General features: G+C 38.9%; 1 protein-coding gene across 2 annotated transcripts; it reads left to right on the top strand.

Moving 5' to 3' along the window:
• Nucleotide 1: 1 nt before the first annotated feature.
• Nucleotides 2-27,998, top strand: mbtps1 (membrane-bound transcription factor peptidase, site 1). Of its 2 annotated transcripts, none has more exons than XM_041795998.1 (23): nt 2-147; nt 6,253-6,847; nt 10,992-11,255; nt 12,729-12,944; nt 13,190-13,300; nt 13,439-13,548; nt 14,070-14,186; nt 14,912-14,979; nt 16,218-16,320; nt 16,960-17,111; nt 18,431-18,592; nt 19,128-19,272; nt 19,452-19,640; nt 20,423-20,595; nt 20,686-20,801; nt 20,927-21,083; nt 23,257-23,381; nt 23,675-23,752; nt 23,866-24,006; nt 24,104-24,235; nt 25,047-25,173; nt 26,374-26,504; nt 26,979-27,998. In XM_041795998.1, the coding sequence occupies exons 2-23, from the start codon at nt 6,610-6,612 to the stop codon at nt 27,182-27,184; spliced, it is 3,261 nt and encodes a 1,086-aa protein (XP_041651932.1). In that variant the 5' UTR covers nt 2-147; nt 6,253-6,609; the 3' UTR covers nt 27,185-27,998. The 2 variants fall into 2 exon arrangements, with proteins under 2 accessions (XP_041651932.1, XP_041651931.1); XM_041795997.1 differs by having other exon boundaries at nt 2-151.

The following is a 27,998-nucleotide window of genomic DNA, read 5'->3' as shown; positions in this document are numbered from 1 at the left end:
GTCTGCCATAGCGTTTGGTGAGTTTGCGACTAGCTTTTGTTTGTTAGATATTAAACTACCCAGCGTAACAGAGTAGCTAACAGTAAGTAAATATACGGACAGTACGCATCATTAACATACAACTGTGACCGGCGACACATTGCTCAGGTCGGTGAGTACATTAAACACACGAACCACCAGCAGATACTGTAAAATAGTACAAGGCTAGCTAGCTTACGCCGTACATGTGATACAGTGTTGAGCCTGAAAACCGATTATAACACGTCTTTGTTTACAGAACTAATATTTAACAGAGTAGTGAACTGTCCTCGACGTCGACGATCGTTTCATTGTTTTCAAACACTGATGTTTAGTGTTTTTAATTTTCCAAGAAACCCTAATGTTAGCCTCATCTCAGCATGCCTGCTGCAGACTGCATTGTTTATGCTAGTCGTTACTTATATTTAGCTTGTACAGCTCATGCTATTATTGTTGGTGTCCTGTGAAGATTTAAATGTGGGATTTAGATTCTGACTAAAATAAATGACTAACAATGAAATCATAATGTTTAGACCCCCCCAGTTGTTATTGATGTTCCCCGAGTATGTTGAAAAAATCCTGTTCAGCTAATAGTAAACACTGTAAACACCCTCCAATCTATCATCTTTTTACTTGTGCGTAATTGTAGCATGTTAGATTTGCTAAGGGAGTTTACCATAGTTAGAATTAAATAAGTTAGATCATTAAATAAGCATAGGTGATCTTAATATTGTGTGCAATGCAGCCCAAGGACCCGAGGACAAATTCTTACACGTTTATATATGCATGAAACATCTTTGCCTCAGATTAATATTCAGTTTTGTGTCACTATTTATTATATATGTTGAAGGAATGGTTCATGGGTAATGGTGTGATTTCATTAAACGCTTGCTTGAGGGGGATTCCCTCAACTATAGGCCCTTTATCACAACCTGTCGATCGCTATCACCGCTATAGCTCTCTAGCTCTCTCCTCTTATTTTGGTGGGGGTACTAATCTTTACGTGCCTCGAGGATTGATGCCGTTTTTGTGGTGTGGTGCTATGTTGACTCAGGTAGTCCCAGCCTGCCTTTTACAGCCCTGCCCTAACCATCGGGGCTATTTTTACAACCCTTGGTCTAAACCAGTAGTCATTTACTCTATTGTAATTATTCAGGCAGTGATTCTGCCCCAAGTCACAGCTTGTGATTGAGCCCCCTCCTGTCTGATCAGACCATTCAAGGGCTTGTAATTATCACCATCTACCTTTGTGCTGCCTGTTCATGCTCATGCCTGCAGTTTTTTGTAAAGCTGGACAAGAATAGTGGCGCACACAAGAATTTTTTTTGTGTTTTCTTAGAAACTAAGAAGTGGATAAACTGCTAATTGAGTAGCATTCATTGAATACATCACAGCTGTTCCTCAGGATTTAACAGAACCTTGACTTCTTTAAACACTGCCTTGCTGTTATTGTTGTTATTGCCTCTATCTTCATAGCAAGCAACTAGCTTACTAACTGTAAGATAACAAAGGCCTACGTCTTGTATATTTAAGGTGTAGGTTAACTTGTTTTCTCACTATAAAGGGAGTGTTTGATTTGTTAAGACAGCCTGACAATAAAGTCATACCTGCCTAGATGAAACAGACCTTAGATGCACACACAAACATGTGCATGCTGTAAGCTGTTCACTCAGCTGCTATAAAACATCACACAGTACACACACTCTATTTTCAGCAATAAAACAAAGTAGCTACAGAGCAGCTGATCCACAGTGTATTGAGGGGAGTGAGGGGAGTTTGTCTTGTGTAACCAGGGCTAGACCTAAGTCTCATGAGCTCTGGTGTTGAGCTTGATGTGTGTTTGTGTGTACTTTTGTGTTTTGTGAGTAGCTGATGTGTATTTAGTTACTGTCCATGCCTTGGGCCAAAGGGAAATGATCCTGTACCTGCCCAGAATTTATCTGTTTGGTGCTGCTCAAGGGGAGGATTGTGTGTGTGGGTGTGTGTGTGTGTGTCGTGTGTATTCAAGCTTGTCTGTGGGAGTTGTGCATCTCCTTCTTTTAGGTCAGCTGAGGTAGCCTTGCTGATATTGATGCCCCGATATTATTGGCATGATGTTGATATTGGCAGATAGTTTCTTTAAAATTACATTATAGGTTTTGGCAGATGGGAAAACTTCAGATGTGATTCTTACAGGCAAAATATCAGCTGTAAAGTATGTTGGTTTACTGAATAAGAATGAAAATTGTGGTCCTTTTTAACTACCAATCTCCCCCATTAGGGACGGGTGTCAGTAGCAAAAAACTGATGAGAGTTTCCCCTACAAGCAGGTTACAGTGAGTCTACTGACCAGGAAGTAGCACTGGCCTCAAAAGAAGAGTGCAGTTGTACAGTGTAAGGTTGTCATGAAGCCAAAATTGAGTGAAAAATACCAGTTTTGATAACTGTGCAAAAAAAAAGTCCTAGAAGAAGGATCATTTTGCCTTTTTTTTACATAAAAACCCTGCAGTGCTGATGCAGGAAAGGTAACAGAATACATTAGGGGTGAGGGAAAAAATTGATACAGCATTGCACAGGGATTTATCATATCGTATTTTCCGCCAATCATCGATTTTAACAAAATTTAATTCTAATATGAACTGTAGTCTATGATACTGGATAAGTAGCATCAGTTGCTTTTCTGTCCACTTGATGATGCTGTTGCACCCTTTGTCCAGTGAGGTTGGCAGAGGTGACGGTCACACAGCAGGAGAAAGTTAGCACTATCAATATGGCAGCACCAGGGAAAGGACATTAGGAGTGCAAGCAGTGCATGAACAACATGGACGCAACACACGGGGTTTGCAAGGAGTGCTAACCTTGCAAAGCAGATGGATACACCCGTTTCAGTGTTTCTCACTGGTGAATCCGTCTGGCAAAGCTCCCATCTGAACTGTTTCGGCCCGGTTAGAAAGTGACAGGACCATTTAGCGACAAGGGGCAGTACTTTTGAGACGCGGTGGAGTAAGCAAGTGACGTAAGCAAGCAGTAACAAGAGGCCGGTGCGATTATGGCAGAAGACATTTGCGTGGATGCTGCTAAAGCGCCAGTTTAACAGAACTTGACAACATTTCTTCGTTAAAAGAAGAACAAAGAACAGCAGTGAGTTATTTTCTTTTCAAAAATGATAGTCGTGTACTGATATGTCTACAGTCACCATGGTTCGCGTTATGCAGTTCTCTATGGAGCTAACTCCTCGGTAGCGGCTACGTCACGTGTTTTGTTGCTCTGATTGGCCCGTAAAGATGTGACAGACAGAACGTTCATCCAGTCAACCTTCAAGGTTTTTTTTTTTTTCAAAGGCTCTTCCCTTTCCCAAATGCTGTCTATCAGTGGTTTACCAGATGGATGGGTGAAAAAAATTAATCTGGAATGTCAGGTTAAACGAGTCCCACATGCAAATAATATACTGCTGTAATACCATAAAAATGAAGGCAAGGCTAATGCTAAATCAGCTAAACTGTTGAAAAAAAATTATAGAAAGTAGGGGTGTAACGGTTTACAGAGATCACGTTTCGGTTCATACCTCGGTTTTGGGGTCACAGTTCGGTACGGGTTGGTTCATCAATTAAAAAAAGTTCCAGATTTATAATTTTAGATGCCCCTTACCTATTTATTATTATTATTGTTGTTGTTGTTGTTATCATTATTTACATTTTACTAACATTAGTGCAGATAATGCCTTTGTTACATGTTTGAAACATACGTTTGAATCAATAAATTCTTTGTTCCATCTAGTGTTATTTAGAACTATCAGTAATAGTTGGTACAGCCTGTGTGATAAATTAAACATGAGACAAAAGGTGGAAAACAAAAATACATGCAAAATAAAATCAACACAGAAAACAACCTAAAATCTCCTGATTCAAAAAAATAAAAATGAAAAACAACATAAAATGCAAATTAAAATGCATAATTTTTTGAGCAATTTATCTCATTTATGATTTATAAAGAGTGCTGTTACTTTGGTTTTAATAAAACGCTGGCGCAGTAGTTACTCGCGCTAAACCCTTACTAATGTTTGTCAGTGAAGGATCACAGACTAGCTTATGCAAACACAAAAGGTATGCAGTTGTTGATGTTTTATGCTTCTACAGATCCATGAACAGTCTTTAAAATGTAGCAGTAGTAATGTGTCGCACGGAGATAAAGAGAGAGAGAAAAGGGCAGCGGGTCTCGGGGGAACAAAGCATCATGGAGCTCTTGCTGCTCTGCATCTGGAGCAGACTTTTCTTTAGTGTGTTGTCATATGCCAGACTGGCTACTTCCCCATTTTTGTTAGTGGTATAATTGCAGTTAGCAAACACTTACTTTACCTTACTGTCACCTAACCTGACACGCCAGATGGTTTTGTTTTAAACATCCATCTGGAAAACCTCTCATACACAGTGTTTGGGAAAGAGCAGAGCCTTTAAAAAATCCTCGGAGGGTGACTGGATGAACGTTCTGTCTGTCACACCTTTATGGGCCAATCAGAGCAACAAAACGTTACATAGCCGCTACCGAGGAGTGAATCCATAGAGAACTGCATAATGCGAACCATGCCTACTATAGACATGTCAGTACACAACTTTTGTCGTTTTTGAAAAGAAAACAACTCACTGCTGTTCTTTGTTCTTCTTTCAATGGAGAAATGTCATCAAGTTCTGATAAAACTGGAATATATACCACACTTTAATAAAAATAGATTTTAAACTATTCGTAAAAGCTTTCTTGTTTTATAATAATGATAAGAATAATAAAAATAGATCATTTTCTCTCCAGTAGTTTTTTCTTTAGTAAACACAGTAGAGCACATGTAATGATTTTTAGAGTAATAGATATTTTAGATTAATTCACAGAAAAGGCTGGATGGACTCATAAAAACCAAAGTTCTCATTAACGAAATAACAGTGAGCAGCATAGCAGTTTAAGATTTTCTATTGATCAGGTATTTGCAGTGATGTTTTTGAAATCTTGCTTAAACCTTAAATGTGCTACATCCCTGAAATATGATCCTGGGTCGATGAGCGAGTTTTGCCTTTCTAACACAAAGCCACCACAGCTCATGTGGAAGCGGACAGCAACCGCCCTCTATCCCACCCATCCCCTCAGGTTTGGTGTGTTAGCTCCCAACTAGGCTTCATTTGCACATTTACACCACAGCTGTCACAACATGCATCATGATTTACTTCACTAGCGTCTGTGACATTGTCAACCAACACAAAAGCATATGGAGCTAGATAACTAACCTTAACCATTCCCTGAGGCAAAATAATTGCTAATGTTGTTCTAGCTTTTCCCCCAAAAATGTTTTAAGTAGGGATACATGATATGATCTGCATATCTGTATGAACAGATGTTAGCTGAAATGTGTGTATTTGTTCATCCTGTAACTTTAAACTGTGTGTTTTAAGGACCAAAGTTTTAGGTCTGAATTACATTTAAATATTGGTATCAATATTGTTATCAGCTAAAACTAATTTGTTAATGCCGGAAATCAGATATAGCCAAAAATCCTGTATCATGCATCTCTTTTTAAGTCGGGAAAAAATAAAACAACATGATGTGCTGCGTTCACGTCAAGAGATCTTGGTGTCTGTCCATCAGATGTTTACCAAGATTAATAGTGTTCTGTCCCTTTGGTTTAACTTTTGAGGCACATTTTGCTAACTTCCTCTGCAAATCAGTCACATTTCCCTCTGTATCTGTGTCTTTTATAAAATATTGCCACAAACACTTCTGTTTTCTTTCCCCACCAATGTTGCTTTCAGGGTTGGACTTGTTATGTCTTATTAGCTTGCCTCTTGTTAGAAAGTGTTACATTCATCTTTCAGCTTGAACCCAGTCACATAATGTTGCAGCTGCACAGCAACGGGTAGAAGATCAGTTGATCTACCTCTCTGCCATTCATTTTTGCAGCCCTGTGTTGAAAAATCTGATTGTTGATCTATTTTTTGAAGCTTTGGTACTTTTGATACTATCAAAAATAATATTTAATGGTAGTATCATTTAATAATGTGGTATTAAAGTACAAGTTTCAAAGTATTGTTGTTTTTTTGACAGCCTTAATAGGGAGCCTGCAGTCTGACTTTTGGGGTTAAATAAGATGGAAATAGATTGGGTGTAGATGTATGCATTGCAACAGTAATAAGATGTTTTACGTGACAATGCATTCATTTTTGGATGTAATCGTCAAGATTGACAATTTTGCTTGTTTTTCTCTTTTCCTTCCAGATTACAACAAAAGAATAACTGCAAACTGTAAATTGGCATCAGCATCTTCTTCCATTACTGCTTCTGCCCTCCTCCCTTTGATTCACTGCTCCTATCAGCGACTTCCACCAGTTTTCAACATGGCGGCTATGTTCCTACTCTGGCAGTGCCACTAACATCAGCTCTGGACCATCACCATGGAGAGGAAACGCAGAAAGAAATTAATCTAGCTGCTCAGGCTGTTTGCAGTATGGACTCAATTTTGGAGCTCTGGACCTGAAAAGCTCTGTCACTGACCCGGAACCAGGCTTTAGCCGCTCATTCCATATCTGAAACAGCACACCTGATGCTGGAGTTTGGAAGGACCTGGTCAAACTGATGGTTTGTGCTATTTCACAACTCAAAATGCTTCTGCTTCCTGTGTGGGCATCCATGCTACTGGGGTTGATGGTGGGCTTCTTGCCTTTGGTGGGCATGGAGCCAACAGGTGGAACCAAATCTAGCTCTGCCTCTGACTCGGCCTCCAGCCAAGAACCTCTTCCTTTGTCATCTGGCTCCAACTGCTCCTCTCAGTTAACACTCAAACTTGAATTCTCCTCCAAGGTGGTAGAACATGGTAAGATGGAATTCTTCAGATACCTCTTTATGTTTTTTTACAGTCTTTAAGAGTTTGCTAACAATCCTCTATTTTAAAATGTACAAGACTTACTGGATGAAAATTTATTATTATTACCACATTTATTGGTATTGTTTACTGGTAATAGTTGTATTTCAACTGATATTTATGAGAAATCACAGTTGTAGCTATTGTCCCCGTTCAGTTGCTTTAACATCATGTTCGCCCCATTTTAATACTTGCTGCCTCAGTGGTATCAGACTTGATCTATCATCATACACAAAGCTTTTATAAGGATTAGACTATGGCTGGGAAATATGGCCTAAAATTTATACCGCAATGTATTTTTGCTATATCCCGATACACAATATGTATCCTGATATTTTGAAATGTCCTCCAAGTAGCTGTATAATGTTTAATTCAGCCTTAAGTGACACTAGTTTGGCGATTAAAATAGACTGAAAGGGTATTAATCAATATAAAGTCAAATTTAGCACAGTGTTTTATTTTGCAAAGGACTTCATTCAGTCTTTAACAAATAAATAAAAAATACATAAATCATGAAATACTCAGTCATTTATAGCGTATGGAAAGTTCTGAAATGTTTTCTGTTATGTATACTGTTGCTGATTATAAAATTATTTCCTCTTTAAGGGTGAGGCAAACCTACACAGAACTCACCAATCCTGCATGCAGCTGATGGCCAAAACCCTGCAGTCTAGTCCACCATTCAGGCTCACAGCTTTGATTCCATTAGTCCGTTATCTGTGCTGATGAACACTGGACCAGTTTCGAGTATACTCGATAAATCGTCTGGCCCTAGATTAGACCCATCAAAGCTTTTGGTAGTTTTGTATTAAACATTAACTCCAAACTTAAACTCAACAAGAAGTACTCAGCCTTGCACCATGCAGGATATGTTGGTCATTTCCACAATACTTGCCACAGCACAGTATGCATTCAACTGAGCAGACAGTGATGTGAAGGGTGGCATTGTTTTCATGATGATTTTTTAAAATTATTCGTTGAAATTTGACAAATTACATAATTTTTTTTTCCATTTACTATAATACTGTAATAGAACCCTTGTTCTCACAACCATCATGCCAGTTATACTAGAAGGAGTGAACTAGCCAGCTTAAGCTTGTCAGTATATCACATAATACTGCAGCTAAGAAAACAACAATAAATTGGCGGGTTGAGTGTGCGCTTTTGATTTGTGTCGACAATAAATGCCTAGTTCTTCAGATGCAATGTTTTGAAACAAGTAAAATTGCTCAGTGACAGTGCTGCTGCGACTCATGCATATATTCCATATTTATCATGAGGATTCAACTATCCCATAATTGTCCTCACTCTCTCTTGCTCTCTCTGCCAATCTCAAATTCAATTTAAAGCTTTGTGTCTCAAATACTCCATTATGAATACAAGAAATGTGTCATAGCAAACAAATATAAATAATAACCAAATGTTGCACAGTAAATACTGAAATAATAACTGATAAGGTATGCACAGCTGTCCTCATAAACATAATTATTAACTATCTGGCAGCCTTTTTGAACTCATGAAACATCTTGCAAATGCAGTCTTAAAGCAACCTCTTAGGTCGGCCACACACTACAGGATTTTAAGCCCGATTTTAGGCAAGGTTTGTCTCCCCTGATGATTGGGGGGGGGGGGGGGCGTATCCCGAGTGAAGCCTGTCGCAAATGATTAGGCTATTTGTCTAAATAATCTGCATGTGTGTGGTGTCAACACGATTATTTTACTACTCCAAATCGTGTTGTATCCTCTCAAACCCCAAATTGTAAATATCAAACACGTTTGATATTTACGATTCTAGGTCAAAGTGATCTCTGACGGAGTACCCACAGCAACCAATGACAGCGAGCAGACAGGGTAGCGTCACCAGCTGGATCATGCATAATTTGACCACTCACAACCATAAACACAACTGTAGCTTCATTCTAGCCAGGATTTTCATCCTTAGTCTTTCCCTTGTTTTATGATTTTTGCTGCACCTGTAATGCATGCCAGGACAAGCCTGTTGTGGAAGGACAGCAAGAGGGTATCAACAGACATCGGTGTTTGTTTGTTTTTTCTGAAGTCACATGACCACCGAGGTCGCTGGCAGGTCTGCAGGTGTGTAGTCACCAATGATCTGACAATCTGGCTGACTTGTCTTGTGTGTGCATTCAGAGGATTAAAGATTAAAAATCGTTTGAAATTGTTCCCATGTCTGTGGTCTCCCACATTTTAAAAATCGTTTCAGATTTAAAAATCGTCTAGTGTGTGGCTGGCCTTAACCGGCTGCAGTACAGCCCAATATTAGTGTCAAGCTACAGAATAATATACTGCCCAATTCAACATCTAAAAAAAGCCCATAACCATAGAAATGACCAACTTTTAACAATTTTTTTCAATTTAGAGAGCAAATCAGCTGAATGTTTAAAGAGTTTATAATCAGAAAGCAACTGAGTGTCTGAACTATGGCTGGTAACTGATAAAAATAAATGTATCACATAAATACGCTGTGATTTATCATGATTAATCATACATTTAAAATACTACTATTTACTTGCATTTTGCTTTGAGATAAAAGAAGTACAAGTATGGTTTTTGAATGAAGAAACATCAAACAAACTGGAATTTTTTTATTTTTCTTTACATTATAACCTGCCTTGAAGCCCATTGTCTTTCACGATGGTGATGGTCTGCTGTGTTTTGCGACCCATTTAGGGATTGCATTAGTTTGCTTAGTTCTTGTTGTTTTGTTGACAAATCCAGGCCTGCTGCACTCCGTCAGTGTAGCTTGATGGCCAAGGCTTGATCTCTTTTCAGTGTTAATGTCTTTCATCTAAACTTACATTCACCAACTTTTTAATTTGAAATTGTTTGAAAGTGTTGACGTTAACAGCCCTAGTTAAAATAGATTTAATAATCAAAAATCAGCAGGATGCGGGAATAGATTTAATAATCAATCATCTGTTTAAAGACAGAATTAACTAGAATGGCCGTCTGAGGCGGCAGACCCAGGCCTAAGCAGTGCCACCGAGGAACTTACGCTCCCATTGATTACTATGGTGTTCAAAATTTTGAAGTCAGAGAAAAACCAAACGGGTGTGTGGATCATCACCAAAATCTAATCAATTCTTCCCTGTCACTATCCCAATATTCCCTGAAAGTTTGGTGAAGATCCGACTTTCCGTTCTTGAGTAATCTTGTACACACACAAACAAAGAAACAAACAAAGATACGGAACCCTTTACATAACCCCCTGCCGATTTCATCGGCGTGGATAAAAATTCATATTATACAACTAATAAGTTGTATGTCATGTGATCCAGATGACACTGAAATGTCAAATAAGGGAACACAAAGTGAAGAACCAGTTAGGAATCAGTGGAAATAGAAAATGTTTAATACATATTTAAAAAGGAGGCCAAAAGACTAGTTCTTATAACTGAGCTAAGCCAAATGATCCCGATCTTTAAAAAAGATGGATTTACCATCGCAATGAGTGAGGCCGGATCGACATCAGCTGTGAAAACAAATGAAAGGTTAGGGCTTACCTTGACAAAACGGGACAAACTGTATTGAACCAAACCTGGCCGCTTTGTTTACCAAACACAAGCATTGTCTGACACTGCTCATCCAGGCTGTAGGCTTTTAATCCATCTCTGCCGCCAGGAGATTTTTAAACTTTTTGTCTGGGTATGTCACTACCATCAAGACAGACAAGTGTTTTTTGGTCACAATTTGAATGCTTGGCACAGCTATGAACAGCACAAACTTTGGCGTTTTGATAAGGCTTCTCTGCAGAAATGGCATCCTGAGCCACATCTGGAGTTCTTTGCTCTGATGTGACATCATCTGCATACAACCTTGCTTGAACAGTTTGTCGACTCCCTACAGTGTAATACTATATTGATTCAAAGAGTACTGTGCTGCATGCTTTTGGGAAGTCTTCTCCAGTGAATTGCTTAAACAATCTTCAACGGTATTGATGTGTGATTAAGTGAGAGAACTTGTTGAATCATGGCTCCAATAAAACAGGCTGCCCTAAATATATAGAACTTATGAGTACAAACCCAGTCAAGACAGTTTACTTAAATGTTAACCTCTCCCTTTTCTGTTTCCACAGAGTACATTGTAGGATTTACGGGGTATTTCTCAGCAAAAGCTCGCAGCCTATACATCAGCAGCGCCTTGCGAAACAACAGGGATGGGGCACTGGAGTGGCACATCGTTCCTAGAGAAAACCCAGCATCCGACTTCCCCAGTGACTTTGAGCTAGTCCACATCAGTCAACCTTCACCCAGCAGCCTGAAGACCTTAGAGGACCACCCCTACATCAAGAGGGTGACACCTCAGCGCAAAGTGTTCCGTGTGCTAAAATATGTTCCCTGTAAGTTCGAAAAGACATGGTTCTTGTGTAAAAAAGATCACAGTGCATCTAGAGTTGGCAAGTCTGCCCAAGAAATATAAAACTCTGTGAAGATACAGAAAGCTGTTTGTTAGTCTCTTTGTTTGTTGAGTCAGAGGATGAATTTCTCTCTGTACTGTGTTTAAGGAGTAAGAAGGGATTGTGTATCTTAATGTGAAATTCAGGCCAGCTTAGGGATGCAGATGCTGGACAGGGTGTGTTTAGTGTAGGGGGATGGGAGGAAGGACAGAGAATGTCTGTGTTTGCTTACCCTGGGAGGGAGCCCATGGGTCAGTCAGTGTGGTGGGGCTCTCCTGCTCCGGTGGGGGCGGGGGTGCTGTGCCTGGCACTGGATGAAAGACTTAAGTGTGCCCAAGCCTTCATGTACATGCAGTGTCAATATGGAGGCCATGTGCATAGGATGTCAGACACTACACATTGTGGAGTATATTATACCTTTTATGTTTTCAGATTGTTTGATAAATGAGGGGATTTAGTGTCTTTAACCTTTTGATTCTTAAAAACTGCATAAACATTTAAAATCCCAGTATTTGAGCTAAAGAGATATCTGCTTCATGGTCATAATTGCAAAGAATCCCAGTCTTGCCGGTGCCATATGGTTGGTTTCTGAGTTCTGAAGAGCTGAAATGTGCACTCCGGGGAGGTTAATAGAAATGCTGGAGAGCAAGTCATGCCATGTTTAACTCACTAAGTGACCAAATGGTTTATCCATTAACTGAAGTATGTGAATTTATTCTGAATGCTCTAGAGAGCATTAGTCTATGCTAGAAATGATTTGCAGTGTGTGTACTGAATTTAATTCAAGCAAACTGAAGCAATCAGTGGATGAAAGTGTCTGTCTTTAATCAGTCTCTGGGTATGGTCATTTTCTCTTGATTAGCTCTGAACCTGGGTATATAGTGAAACATGTTACAGTGACTCAACATTGACTGCATTTTTGTTTCACATATCTTTATGTGAATACATGAAATTGCCACATAAAGAGCTAACTAATGAGTTGGAATGATAGAAGACTTCACCCTGGTTTTTTATTCCTACTTTAACGTATGAAAATATCACAGGGCTATGCTGCTGTTTGCCAATGACCTTGTGTGTCCTCTATGTTCTATTCAAAGCTGTTGGATCTTCTCAAATCACAGTTTTATTGAATAATGAAGATGGATGCAGAAGAAAAGATAGAAGGAGCAGAAAGATGATGATTAGGTTAAAAAGATTGTGTTGTCTGAAAGGGAGCTAAAGTGGTAGAAAACAGTAACAGCATGTAGTCATTGTTTAGTGACCTTGCAAATGAAACTATTAATTTATGTCCCATTAAAATTTCGTTTTATAACAGCTAGAGGGCCATAAGTTAAGAGTTTAAACCTCAAGTCACCTGAATACAATGTGTTGAAGACTTGATCATAACCCTTACATTTGCATGTTTTGTTTCCATAGCGCCTGAGCCTGCTGCACCCTGTAACACCACCCGTGGGACTCAAAAATGGCAATCTTGGCAGTCATCCCGGCCTTTTCGACGGACAAGCCTCTCACTGGGCTCAGGGTTCTGGCATGCCACCGGTCGGCACTCCAGCCGGCGACTGCTGCGAGCAATTCCCCGACATGTTGCCCAGATCCTGCAGGCAGATGTTTTATGGCAGATGGGACACACAGGTTTGCCCTTTGACTTGTCATATGGTGGGCCAAGAGAGTGAGGAAGTAAACAACCCTATACAATAAAATGTCCTCATAATTAAACAGCAATTAATTATTTTTTTCTTAGCATGAAATAAAACACAGGAGAATACCTTTATTGATCTTCTGTATTTGTGTGTTTCTTTTCTGGCACTCATGACTGCTTGAGTCACGTTTGGTGCCAAGCCATTTGGTTTTTATAAACAAACCACATTTATCCTCAGGTTCTGGTGTGAAGGTGGCGGTGTTTGATACAGGCCTTAGTGAGAAGCACCCTCATTTTAAGAATGTCAAGGAGAGAACGAACTGGACGAATGAGAAGACACTAGACGATGGTGAGGAGGTTGAGCAAAATGATTTTGATGATTCACATTACAAAAATCAGCAATGATCAACAGAATCATTATCACAAGGTTAGATTATATTGCAAGATAAGGATGATTAGATAATACATCTCGTACCTTGTCTTTCAGGTCTTGGTCATGGGACATTTGTAGCAGGAGTGATTGCCAGTATGAGAGAGTGTCAGGGCTTTGCCCCTGACTCAGAGCTGCACATCTTCAGAGTGTTTACCAACAACCAGGTAAACATGCTGTACACTCTCGTCATTCCATTGATTCTATCAAATATGTAATTGAAGCAGTAATTTCAATCCTCTCATCAGACCTCAGATTGAATATGAATGATAGTTTAATGTTTCGGTAAAACTAAAACTCTTCATTTTGTTTTATCATAAGGCAGTGTAAGTAGCCCTTTGACATAGAGATAGAGCAATAGAGACTCAGCAAGAGTTCTATAATACCACTCCACTGTTAGACTGCTCCATTGTTACATGCTTTTCAACCATCATGCCTTTCTGCTGTTATGCCTTTCAGCCATTAACACTGCCGTTGTCCTTTATGCCAGACTAAAAAAGGCTTAAATATTGCTGCTTCAGATTGTTTTTAAATTCTCTGGTACTGCTAAATGACTAGTAGTCAAAGCCTCTGACTCCCCAAAAAAACAGAAACTGTCTAAATGAAGTAATCCTTCTAGACCAAAAAGCTTCATAATCTGTTTGAAACTAGTTTATTATTTAACATATTTGTCTTTCCACACTCTCAGGTATCATACACCTCGTGGTTCTTAGATGCCTTCAACTATGCCATCCTGAAAAAGATTGATGTTCTCAACCTCAGTATTGGGGGGCCAGACTTCATGGACCATCCTTTTGTTGATAAGGTAAGACATCGGCTAATCTCATCATGGACAAGGCTGAAAAAGAGATACAGTCACTCAGCATCATTTTGCCAACTTTGATTTAAATATGGCAAAATTAAAGACAACTGGTTTCAGATGTTTTCATTGTTGTCTGGAATCACCATCCATGTTAAAAAAGTTCCCAGGAAGGCCAGCAGTAAGTCAGATCTATTTTTTTTGTTTGCGTAAACACTGTGGCGTCAAAAAAACATTTTAATGCTATTGAACAATAAACATTTCATACCGAGGATGTTAAGTGTTAACAACCATGCTGGCAGAAAAACTGAGCCACTACATCATTCTGGGAACTTCTAATTTCCTCCTGCTATTTGATTTGGCTTTATCCTTGTTAATAAAACTTGCTTACCTTTAATTTACAATTAAGTGGCTGTGATGTTATGTGATGACAAAACAGGTGCGGATCCAGTGAAAACTATGATGAGTAGGGCTCATCTTATGAACAAATGTTTTTGTCGATTATTTAGAGGCAGCTATGTGTTAAGGCATAAAGAAGTGACGACAAGATTGATGCTGCTAAAAGCCTTCTTTGCAAATGTCTGAAGCCTACCAGAGCCACTTGTATGGTCTTAGTGTGACTATATTTAAATCAGACTCAAGAAATGTATATCTATCAATCAAATATAACCCTCTGGCAAAGTTTTCTTTTCGTTATAACAAATCAGTTGAATTTGATGTTTGATTCACAGGTTTGGGAGCTCACTGCCAACAGGGTGATCATGGTTTCTGCTATTGGCAATGATGGACCACTGTATGGGTATGTTTATCACTCCAACTTTCAAATAGACATATGATTAAAAAACTCCAAAAACAAACAAAAAAGATTTATTTTTTACAGTCATTGTCCAGGTGTTAGTTGGTTATATGATGTTTTTAATGAGTTGCAAGCTTTTGGGAGACATTAATTTTAATCTGCAATCCTATGAACTTCACAAATATCATCACTATCATTTCTGCTAAACTCAAATGCTCCCTATTTCTAGATGAGGTACAAACTATGTTTAAAGGTAATGCAAGTCATTTAGCCATAAAGCTTAATAAAAGGAGAAAAATAGTTTTGTTTCTTGACAGAATACAAAGTAAAACATGTTTGTTCAATATATTTTGCTCTATGAAGACATGATAAATCAAGATATTTAGGTATGCATAATTTTTATATTTTTGGTGCACATTAGGAAAAAAGGTTTCAGTAAAATCCTCTCCAAAAATACTTGTACTTACATATATTCTGTATTTACTGAAAATCTGTATAGAAATTTAATCTCAGATCAATGCACAATGCATCCAGCCATCTCCCAACACTACTATGGCCTGAGCCATTTTTACACAGTTTGTTATGTTTTACACTCCAGATAAAATAACATATGGATGCCGTCAACCATGGTTCACTTTAATTTAAAAAGACTGAAGTATTATATTTCCCTAAAAGGATACTACATTTAGCTATTAAAGTTGCTCTATTTATTATTTACAGAATTATTAACAAAAATAAAATGCCCCCAGACAGGAGTCAAGTTTTTAGGGTCAGGCTAACTGATTCTTTTGCATCAAAGACTGTGCACTCTCCTAATTGTGGCACTTGAATCTGCACCATCAGACTAGACAAAAAGATAGCTTTTACATTTATTCTTTGAGTATTTCTGTCGAATGTAGCTTGCAAGCATTCAGAAATATATTCTAAGTAAATGCATAAATAAATACATTATTTTGGATCACTTTATTTATTTTCATATAAACAGTTAAGTTTGAAAAAAAAAATACTGAAGTAATTGAGTCATTTAGCTTCCTCTTTCCCGTTTTGGTTTTAATTTTTCAAATTAATTCCTGTCCCCAATTCTTCTGATTCATGTCAAACGAAAATAATTTAAAGTATAAAACATGAACAACAGACACATTTTGTGTTTTTTTGTTTGCCATGGTGGAGAGCTGAAATAAAATTGTGAAGTGTCCCTTTTAAGTCTTGCAAATGCCGTAAAGTAAGCCCCTCTCTCCCAGCACTCTGAACAACCCAGCAGACCAGATGGACGTGATCGGGGTTGGAGGGATCGACTTTGAGGACAACATTGCTCGGTTTTCCTCAAGAGGCATGACCACGTGGGTGAGTAACTCCAGCAACACACGTTTGTTCCTGCACAGGCACACACCGTATCTTTGATCAGTTTTAGTGCAGACATCTACTCCAGAGTCCTACCCTCTTCTACAGGAGCTATTCAACCATAATGTCAGCTCCTGACCCTTCATCCACATCCAATCAACCTTTTCACACACTGACACACACAGACACTCACACACACTTTCTTTTATCAGTCACAGCCCAAAGCAGACATCTGATAAAGGTTCCTTTCTCAAATCAGTCTCTTCCCTCCTAGTCACTGTCAGCCAGCCATGAAGAGGCCAAACTCACATACTCAGGCCTTAAACCAGAATAAATTTAAAGTGCATTTTATATTAACATTACTTTTTACCTTTTAACTTCTCTGCATTCCTGTTATTTTTATTTTTTGATTTTAACCTTCTTTTTTTGTCTCTACTACACATTGGCCTATCATTGTCGCATTTACTATAATAAACTCCAAGTGTTTCTAACAGTGTGAGACCTAATATTTTACGTCCACATCTAACAGGTAGTTTGATTGCTCAAGTATTGAAAGATTTCATTTCAAAACAATAGCACAATTTAGTTCAAAGGACAGTCGGTGTTTGCTGTAGGCTCATCATTTTTTTCCTGTATGTGTAGGAGCTTCCAGGGGGCTACGGCAGGGTGAAGCCTGACATCGTCACATACGGCTCTGGCGTCCGGGGATCAGGGATGAAGGAAGGATGTCGCTCTCTCTCTGGCACAAGTGTGGCATCCCCTGTGGTGGCTGGAGCAGTGACTCTTCTGGCCAGGTCAGTTCTGGACTATTAACCATGAGGTGAAAGGGTTTTTCACCCTTTGCTAAAAATTTAATATATATTCCTAATGGGTACAATTTAACAAGATTTTTTAAATTAGTGTTAGTTGATTTCTGTCAATTGATCAATTCATCTTTAAGCTGTGTACCTAATTGAAGCCTGTATTGGTGATTGAATTTATAACATTTTTTCAGTCAATAAAATCACAGTTCCAAGCTTTGCAGAACTAGAAAGCAAGCCTAGGTCCACATAAGAATTTCTCATTTCATAGCAGCCCCCCACCTCATATGCATCAACAATGAATGATTTAAACCAGACAAAAGCAGCAATCATGAACAGCAAGCACTAGTAATTTATGCTTAATGCTTGAGCTTAATGCTGAAAGTCAATTTTGTGGTTGTTTTGTCTTTCTTGTGGTGCAGTTATGCAATAGACCTGTTTAAAATAGCTAAAAGACTGATAAGATGCAAGTAGCGAGCAGATGCAGGTGCATGCATTTCTCTTTTTAAAAGATTTTATATTTGTCATTGACCACCGAACTGCAACCATATAGTTTTAACCTGAAAAGACCCACATTGTATGGATGTAAAGAGATGTTTGCTTTTCAAAGTGCAGTGGACCAAAAATTAAGAATAAAATGAGGCTCACTACATTCTTATGAGTTTCTTAAGGTTTACATTTGAAAACAACAGATGTTTTGGATTTTTTTGTATGACTTGTATTCTAGCAAATGTGCTCTGTTGATTTGTAAAGGCGTGGGTCCGACTGAGTCAACTTAAGAAGGAGTTTCAGATGAATTGTAAAGTCCTCTGAGGCTCTGCTCTGGATGCTAAAATGACCTCAGTTGAAGTAAAGGCATCATAGTGAGGGTGCTGTAACAGCTGGTCACCAGAGAAAGTTGACATCAGAGGATTCATGTGGATTATTCAAGCCTTGATAGGATATAATTGTCTCTTGTGCTGTAATCCTACATGAACAGGGAAGGGAAACGTGTCCCAGAGAAAGCAGGTGTGTCACAGATTAATGTAGGGTATTATTCCCAGTCTGTCAATATCCTGTCTAATACGCTAAGAGCCTTCATGCTGTAACTGAGGCCTTTTTGTGAGCTTGTGTTGCAGTGTTAAACATCATACCACCCTTGTTGACATCAGGCGACTTTCCCTTCTCCCAGGAGTGTGACACACACACCCACAGTCACCAGCCCATCCCTCTTCTGTCTCCATAGCCAGTTCTAAATAAAAAAAACTGTGGAATGTGACACCATCAGACTGAGAGACACAAACTAACCCATCCTGTCCTCCTCTGTCCTCCAGCACTGTCCTGAACAGAGAGTTGGTGAACCCGGCCTCAATGAAGCAGGCTTTGATCGCCTCGGCCCGCAGGCTGCCAGGAGTCAACATGTTTGAGCAGGGCCATGGGAAGCTCGATCTGATCAGGGCCTACCAGATCCTCAACAGTTACAGACCACAGGCCAGGTACACGCTAGTTCCAACAGCATGCTGCTGAATAAGTACTGATGCCAAGTTTGTTTCTTAGCTTACAGGGTTCATAAATATTGTGCTGCACAGTACTCAAACTGAGTAGTGCTGCCCTTTAGCAGCCTTCTCTAGAGGAGGAATAGGAAAGACTCAATCTGGCAGAATTGAGGTTATCTTAAAAAGAAATAGATAAATTTAAGAAGCACTTGTTGAGTATTAGACACTTCCTAAATGCATGCCCAGTCTGGCTCCTATAAGTAAAAAATATCTCGAACAATCACAAGAACAGTGAGTGTAATTAATTAACATTACACAAAATACATAGTTTGATTCCAGTGCTATCATGGGCTGCATATGTCAAAAATAATCACATAAGTGAGATCATTTCAACTATGTTTTCCTACAGTTCTTTATAACACTCCATAATCCTTATGATTTGTCTCAGACAGAAACCTTTTTTGGTTCTGAAAGTAATTTTGACATGTAATAACTGAATTAAACATATGCCTTACTTTTCCTTGTCTCTGACCAGTCTCTCTCCCAGCTACATCGACCTTACGGAGTGTCCCTACATGTGGCCTTACTGCTCTCAGCCCATCTACTATGGAGGAATGCCCACGATTGTCAATGTAACCATTCTTAATGGAATGGGTGTCACTGGCAGGATTGTTGACAAGGTGCATGTTCAAGATTTCACTCTTTTCATTCTCTTGCTTTGTAAAAATGTATTTACTATACAATATTATGAATATTCTTGATGTTTTGAGAGGATAGATAAGGGCGGGTTTTATCTTTTAGTGACCCAGTTTTGCATTGTGATGACCTCAGTTTCCTAAAGGTTTCTCTCTCCCCTCAGCCCATCTGGCAGCCCTACCTCCCCCAGAACGGGGACCACATTGATGTGGCTGTCTCTTACTCACCAGTGCTCTGGCCATGGGCAGGCTACCTGGCGGTGTCCATCTCTGTGGCCAAGAAGGCAGCATCATGGGAAGGGATTGCTCAAGGTCATGTGATGGTTACAGTGGCTTCTCCTGCAGAGAATGATGTGAGTGGCTGCATCAACACCTCAACTCAGTCTTCTGAGCAGCTTAAGCAGTGATTTTTACCCTTTTTATTAGGATGCGAACCTAACGTCTCAGTTTATTTATCCTACATTTGCTTGCATTGATTATACTTGTTTAGTTACACTAGATAGTGACTGAAGTGGATATTAATTAACGCTCTTTGATTTTTTTGACCTTTACAAATGTATAGGCCTTATCTTATAATAACTACTTTAAATGTAAATTACTTATTCATAGGTTGCTGTTTCAGTTTCTCATCCAGTGAGTTTTAGACAACTATTTTGGTCTGTTATTTAAGATCAGTCTTTTAACCGCTGATCCTTTACCTTAAGTCAGATATTTTCATAAATCCCTTCATCACTTTTATTTGAAATTGTTAACAAAGTAAAACATCATGGTAGCTTACTAGTTGCAGAAGACTGTCTAGCTAGTTTGTATGGCTGATATCTTTCACTTTGTATCCTCGTAATTGTTTTTTCAATCATCATTGCTTATTGACCAGCATTGAAACTTGGACTATTGAGGAGTTGATGTCCCAGAGTTTGCACAGTGGTTAACTAATAATTGCATTATCCTAAGAGCAACTTGTAATCCAATTTTTTAGTTGTAATTTTTCAGCTATGAAATTAACTATTTTCATCTACCTTGTTGGACCAAGATACCCCTTTTCAGAAACATAGTTGTAGAGAATCTAACATATGTATTTATTAATCTCTTCTATTTATGACTCATGTAGCTTCTTCATTTGTTTCACCCCGTACAGTCTGAGGTGGGTGGTGAGCTGACCTCCACAGTCAAACTACCCATCAAAGTGAAGATTGTACCGACTCCCCCGCGCAGTAAGAGGGTGCTATGGGACCAGTACCACAACCTGCGCTACCCACCAGGCTACTTTCCCAGGGATAACCTGCGCATGAAAAACGACCCACTGGACTGGTGTGTCTGCTGATATTTACCTATTAGCTTTGGCACTAAGGCCTTTTTTACTTCTACTTTTTAGATTAAAATGCGATTTTGTGTTTCTAGGAATGGAGATCACATTCACACTAACTTCAGGGACATGTACCAGCACCTGAGGAGTATGGGATACTTTGTTGAAGTGCTTGGAGCACCCATCACCTGCTTTGATGCCAGCCAGTATGGTAAGAACACAAAGCCAAAGAATAAGAAGACTAGAACTTAAGTAGCTTAACTTGGCTCTAAGTTCAGAAAGCTGTTAGCCTCTGATTGAGCGCAAACAAACTAATGGATTGTTTTGTTTCTTTAGGCACTTTGCTAATGGTGGACAGTGAAGAGGAGTATTTCCCCGAAGAGATTACCAAACTGAGGAGAGATATTGACAACGGCCTGTCTCTTATTGTCTTTAGCGATTGGTACAACACCTCGGTCATGAGAAAAGTCAAGTTCTATGATGAAAACACCAGGTATTTAACTTTGTCAGACTCATTACCTCTGATGATTGTTATTATCAAAGCATAATCACTTTAATGTGAAGACCATTAGATCTGAAGTGTACATGATATAGGATGTAGATAATAGGATCCTAACTTTTTAAACATTTTACAAAAGATTGTGAAGTTGGAAAAATATTATCCCCTCTCTTTGATAAAAAGTGAAAAAAAGAGTTATTGATATGTAAGATAAAGCCTTCTGTACAGTAATCTTGTGTCATTAATTTCTCACCTAAATTCTGAATTACTAATTTCCCCATGCTACTCCTTCTGTTAGAACATCTGATCTTACAACAGCGATGCAATATAAAATAGAAATATTTTAGAAAATAAAAATTTGCTCTGTAGAGTCAAACTCCTGCCATTACGACTAAGTTTGATATCTGAAAAGCAGGTGTTATGTTTAAGGCTGTCAGTTAAGGGGGGATAGAGGGGAAAGCCTTTTTGGGTGCATGAAGGTCAGCAAAATCATGACCCATTGTGAAGTAGAGCTGTGATAACCATATTTATTTTTTACCTGAAAAATAACCTCTCTTATCAAAGCGACAAATATATCTTAATATATTTATGCCATAATATACGTCCTTCTTAAAAATGTAAATCCTTTTTCTAAAACAGAATTAAAGTCAGCTGGGAATGGCAAAAATGGCTGGAAAAGATAGTATAGGATTTTGATATTAGCAGAAATCTGTTAAAAATGGCAAAAATGTGATCAAAGTGGCAAAAATGTGTCAACAGAGACAACAACAGATAGAAAGTAGCAAAAATGGGCATAATGAATTGTGAAATGCAATTGGAATTGGCAAAAATGGATGAGGAGTGAGGTGAAAAGGGGTGAGAATTGGCAAAAATGGGTCAACAGAGGCAACAAAGGCAGAAAGTGGCAAAAATGAGCAGAAAAGGTAGGTGAAATAAAATGTAAGGTAGCAGAAATGGGCAAAAGTGGGGGAAGAGAGTGGCAAAAAAGGGTGAGGATAAATGATTAAAATGGCAAAAATTTGCAAAATTGATTTAAAGTGATAAACAATAATGGTAATCGGGGGGGGGGTTAAAGGGATTAAAAAAGTAGGCACAAATAATTTCAATATCAGAACCCAATAATTGTTCAATATATCTTTCAGCTCCAAAATGAATAACTGTTGGCTAGGATATTAGTGCCAGTGCTACGGATCACATACACATGCATTAATAATATCAGTAAATTACAACTAGGGAGGGCCCTTTCTCTGGGCAGGCCTTTTTTATGCTAGAAGTGACTAAAGCCTTAAAGGTGATGAAAAACACACTCAAAAAACAAGGCACATAGGTTTATACTTGATCAGTGCCCTAAAGAAGTCACTGTAATCACTCTTATTTTACATCACATAGCACTTATTCATTTAAAATAAACATCTTTTCTCTTTCTCTTTCCTTATGATGAGATAATTCAAAGATCACATAGCAATAACCTTAACCTCCTGCTTTTGCCAGTGTTGTAATGATAGCAGAGCACACTGTTCTGTATTGTGCAGTTAACAGCCTGCTGTATCACATTTTCATCCCAGCCCTTTCCCTATGGTGTTTACTCTGTTTATGCCACATGCAGAGCTAAAAATTACTCATCACTCTGTGTTGTTCTATTTAAACCCTTCTGAAATTGTTGCAACAAATGTGAAGGATTAAAGGTCTGTCATATAGTTAATATATGTTGTATTATATATTGAAGAGTATTTAAGTTATTGTGAACTGGATATGTCATCTTTATAAAATTAGTTCTTTCATTGCTTTTTTAAAAAATTATCATTATCAGCACTGTTGATTTGACAAATCAACAGTGCATAACTTGATCTGGAGCTCTTCTACAGATGCATTAGGGGTCATGTTACTCTTGTTATTTCATTTTATTTTTATTCCTTTATTCATAGATATTGTTGATTTATATTATTGCTTGATTATGATTCTAGATTGCACTTTTTAAGGCAGCTGGAGTTTTTGATCAGGACTTTGTTGAAGTCTGTTTATAATGATAGTAATCATCATGATCATAAAAAATGTCATTATTGTTTTTATTATTTTGGACTGATTTGATTTCATGTGGTTCCTTATTTTACTGTAACTGCCCTCTTTGGATTTTAATCCCATGTATGATTATCTCTCTGTCTTGCAGGCAGTGGTGGATGCCAGACACAGGGGGTGCTAATGTTCCAGCTTTGAACGACCTAATCTCAGTTTGGGGAATGGCTTTCAGTGATGGGCTATATGAGGGAGACTTCAGCCTTGCTGAACATGACAGTAAGATGCATATTCACTTTTACTCTCATTACCTTTTCAGGGTGGCTTTTGATAAGAGACAGAGTCAGTTCTCTCTCAGTTCAAAAGGTGGGAGTTTGGTCACTAGCTCCTGCCTTGTGTCCCTCAGAAGTGTGTGAATGCATGAATGTAAAAACTCAGAGTTATCAGAAAAGCCATGAAAGTACAGCTCATCTAGTTTAACTATATACTATAGAAATAGTCAATGTGTTATATACAGTGTAGAAAATACAGTTAAAGAGTTTTCTTCCTCTCTTGTTTGCTCTCTGTCTCAGTGTATTATGCCTCAGGCTGCAGCATTGCCCGTTTCCCAGAGGATGGAATAGTGATTGCCAAGAACCTAAAGGACCAAGGTAAATTATTGACCCAGTTCAGTGCAGCACATTGCTGGCCAAGAGGAAACTTTTTAATCTGTACATCTGTAGTTCTGATGCAACAACTAAGTGTTTTTCCATTCTTTCCACAGGTCTAGAAGTGCTAAAGCAGGAGACAGCAGTGGTGGAGGGAGTCCCCATCCTGGGACTGTACCAAACACCATCAGATGGAGGAGGTCGTATTGCACTGTATGGTGACTCTAACTGTATTGATGACAGCCACAGACAGAAAGGTAGCCTCTCTCAGCACATGCTGATGTGTGTGTTTGTATATTTCAGTTTTTACACCTAACAAAAGGCACAGCTGATTACATTGTATTTTTTCCTCAGACTGTTTCTGGCTGTTAGATGCTCTCCTTCAGTACACTTCCTACAGTATGACCCCTCCCAGCCTTAGCCACTCCCACAGCAGGGTCACACCGCCCACGGGCACAGAGCGCCCACTGCCACAAAGACTAGAAGGTGAGAAAGCAAAGTGCAGTTATATAACTAATAAGAATAATTAATGGATGAAAACAAAGTACAGTGTTTAGCTCTATCCCCTCATAGCAATAATGCACCAGGTCTGAACGTCCTGTTTGAAATTTGCATGTTCTCTACAGTATTTGAGTGGAGAACAAGAGTGCTTTTCTTTGAAGTCCAGCATCAGGACAACTTTTTTCTGTTACGGTGGTCACTCTTGTCAGATTAGGCGAACACAAAGGCAGAGATTCATGCTGCGGCTTCACTGACAGGCTTGTCAGACTACATGGTGTTACCCGACCAGTCCTCATAACCAAAATGAATATGTTAGAAAGAGGAGAGAAGAGGCTGGGCTACACTACACTCGGAAAGATTACTGTACCCAAACATGGTGGAGATGAAGGCTGCACGGTATCTGAAAAAAAAACTGACATTAGAATACAATATTCTCTCTCCATTGTGACCATCGGCGTGCCAAACGCCTCTGTATGTGCCATCAGACATCAATCAATATATGGTCACTAAAATGAGGTACTCTGCTACAAAACAGTGCAGCCAGTTCCCCCTTGTGGGGCAGCACTGGATTATTAATCCTAAGTACATTCCAAATACAACTCACCAACTGTTGTGAGTTTGTTTACTTAAGTTGAGTTTTTAGGGTAAGAAAAAGGAACTTTGTTTTCGTAAGCCCTGTCAGCTTGCAACATGTCCATGGCCTGTCATGCTTCTCATTTATGGTTATCTGGGTTTGGCTGCTGCCACTGAACCCTGTAGGGACAAGCACAGCTCACAATTCTTTCCAATTTTTCAGGCAATCATCTTTACCGCTACTCAAAGGTTCTGGAGGCTCACCTGGGAGACCCCAAGCCCCGCCCACTGCCAGCCTGCCCTCACCTGTCTTGGGCAAAGCCACAGCCAGTCAATGAGACAGCACCAAGGTAGGTTGGATAAAATTTTATTCTGAATGGCACTGATGCATAATTATCCCTTGAAATCCCAAAATTTCTATATGGAGTATTCTGACAGATATTTTTGTTCATCTTCTAATGGAATGAGTTTCAGCTTTTTGTGTGTGGTTTTCCCATGCTATTGTTTTCTGCTAACTTCCCAGGTGTTGTGTTTCTCAGCATGTCTGAAAGAAATTGTTGTAGTTACTCTTCTGTGCACATTGCCACAGTTCCAATTTCAGTGACTTACACCTCAGTCACAGCCCTGTGAAAAGGAAGAGTCATGTCTCCCAGCGGGTGGGCAAAAAAATTCACTGACATAGTGATTCTTTAGATCAGTCCTCAGGAACAACTTGGAATGTTGACAAAGAGCAACTCCAGGTTAATTTCAGTTTCTTTGTATACTGGCAAAGATGCAACCTATGCATGATTTATAACAAGCCTCACCTGTTCTGTCTCATCTCAGCCACCTTTGCACACAAGACTCTTGTCTTTTTTTCTGGCAAGGCTAAGTAGCACAGAGAAATAATAACAGTACCTCTGTTACTATGCCGTTGAAAATCAATCCATATCACCAGTTATAATTTAATGAAGCTGCCTGTTTTACAGGTTTTTGAAAAATGACACAGGTATAAAAAGTTACTAAAATTTCAGCTCTAGAATTAGTTTGATTATCATGTGGTTAGGTAGTCTTTTGCATGATTTTAATACTGCATTTTCACATTTAAAGTCATTGGTATTTCAGCTATTAGCTGTACATGGTGAAAAACATGTCATTACCTCTGCTTGTTTCAGAAAGCTGAGCCTGTTTTGCTATTGTAAAGACATGCATTTTTTCACCACTAGTTTATAAATGTTCTTCAGCTGTGGCCCTTACCATGGGTGTTTAGGCATAGAACTGCTAAGGGTTCTAGCTGTTGTCAAAATTTCTCCTCTGTGATGGCCTGTTTGACCATTACATACCAAACAAAAACTTTCCCCACCGGGGTTTGTTTTGTTTCCCAGGCCCAACTCTGGTTGCCAGTTTCATTTTAATCCTGCAACAGAGTTGTTCTTAAGCAAAACAAAAGTTGCAAACATGACTTCAGTTTTAAAACAGAATATAGAGACACAACACAAGATCAGTATATATTCACTGTGTTTCCATTTCTTTCTTGACACTGACTCTCTTTTTTTGTCTCTTACTTCTAGTAACTTGTGGAAGCACCAGAAGCTTCTCTCAGTAGATCTGGACAAAGTGGCTCTACCTAATGTAAGAGCTTACCGCCCTCAAGTCAGACCTCTGTCACCTGGGGAGAGTGGGGCCTGGGATATCCCTGGAGGTAATGCATTATTTAAAATTATTTACCCTAAGTAATGGCAATAGATACATATTTTATTTTTCTGTACAAAACAGTGCCATTGAATGTCATTAAAATATGTATCTTTTATGGTGGAAATAATATGAGACATTGAAAGATAGAGAAAGATTTGTCTGTAAACAGTTGTCATTTCACTTCATTTTTTTCTTTTTTCTTTTTTTTTTTTTTTTTTTTTATGCCAACTTGGATATCTCTAAAACAACTAACTCACTGACTGTACATGACAAGGGTTTAATTTCCCCATAGTTTAAAGTTAGACACATAGTTAATTCTTTTTCACAAATGTGACCTATGCAAAATACCGAATTTGTTCCAAATGCTTGGACTGTAGCATGAGGCAGTATATGTTATCTTATATGTCGGTATGAAAGTATTGACTACTGTATGTAAGAATGCTGTTGATTTCTAAGAAAGCCCTTGCTCTTTCCACTACAGGTATAATGCCTGGCCGCTATAACCAAGAAGTGGGCCAGACCATTCCTGTGTTTGCCTTCCTGGGTGCGATGGTGGTCCTATCCTTTTTTGTGGTGCAACTGACAAAGACCAAGAGCAAACCCAAGCGCAGGAAACCCCGCATCAAGCGACCCACGTACCTCCAGCAGCAGCAACAGCAGACAATGGGCAAAAACCCCACAGTTTGACATGGACTAAAGCTGTTACTGGAAAACTGGGTTCACCTCCTGAGCTTGGACATTATTAAAAGGACAACTTGTGTTGAAAGCATCAAGAAAGGTGTGGAATTTCATGGACTCATGAACTGTTCTGGCAGACGTCAGACTGTTTTAAATCAAGTCTGCTTGACATGATGGAACTGTGCCTCTTGGAGGTAAAAACAGTTTTTGTGCCTCTTGTCTTTTCAAGGCTCTACTTGGGTGTTTGTGTGTGTTTCTGGACTAACGAGAAGTATTAGAAGGTGTTAAATATTGTAAACACACAACACACCTCACCCAAAATTGCCTGAGACACACTTGTCTACATTTTCCCCTCTCTTCTTTGACCAAACTATTTCTTTATGATGAAATGTGTCTGACTTTTATATTTATTGAAGTTCTTTGTACCCTAACACACACACCTACATGCACACACACATACACACTCAGAACTCCTAAAGGATTTCATGCTCCCACATGCATACAAACAGACATACAATGCATACTGTATGCACTTTAACAATAAAGCAGTTGGCATACACATAGAAACAGTCTTTTCACAAACATTTAATAATTTCTAACATAAGACCATCGGATGATCAAGTTGTCTTCTCCTGTGTCCAGTCCACCTATTTGTTAATCCTGTCCATTACTGTGTCAAAAGACTGTCTTTCATTGTTTTACATTTTATATAAGGAATGAACTCTGAGCAGGCGTTCTGTTGACATCCTCCTCCATGATCTCATGGTCAACAAGGTAGCATTAAAAGGGTTGTTCAAGTATATTTCATCAATTAAAAAGCATA

The sequence above is a fragment of the Cheilinus undulatus genome, linkage group 9, assembly GCF_018320785.1.
Source record: "Cheilinus undulatus linkage group 9, ASM1832078v1, whole genome shotgun sequence".
Classification (NCBI taxonomy): domain Eukaryota; kingdom Metazoa; phylum Chordata; class Actinopteri; order Labriformes; family Labridae; genus Cheilinus; species Cheilinus undulatus.
This window is presented reverse-complemented; position numbering and strand designations above follow the sequence as displayed.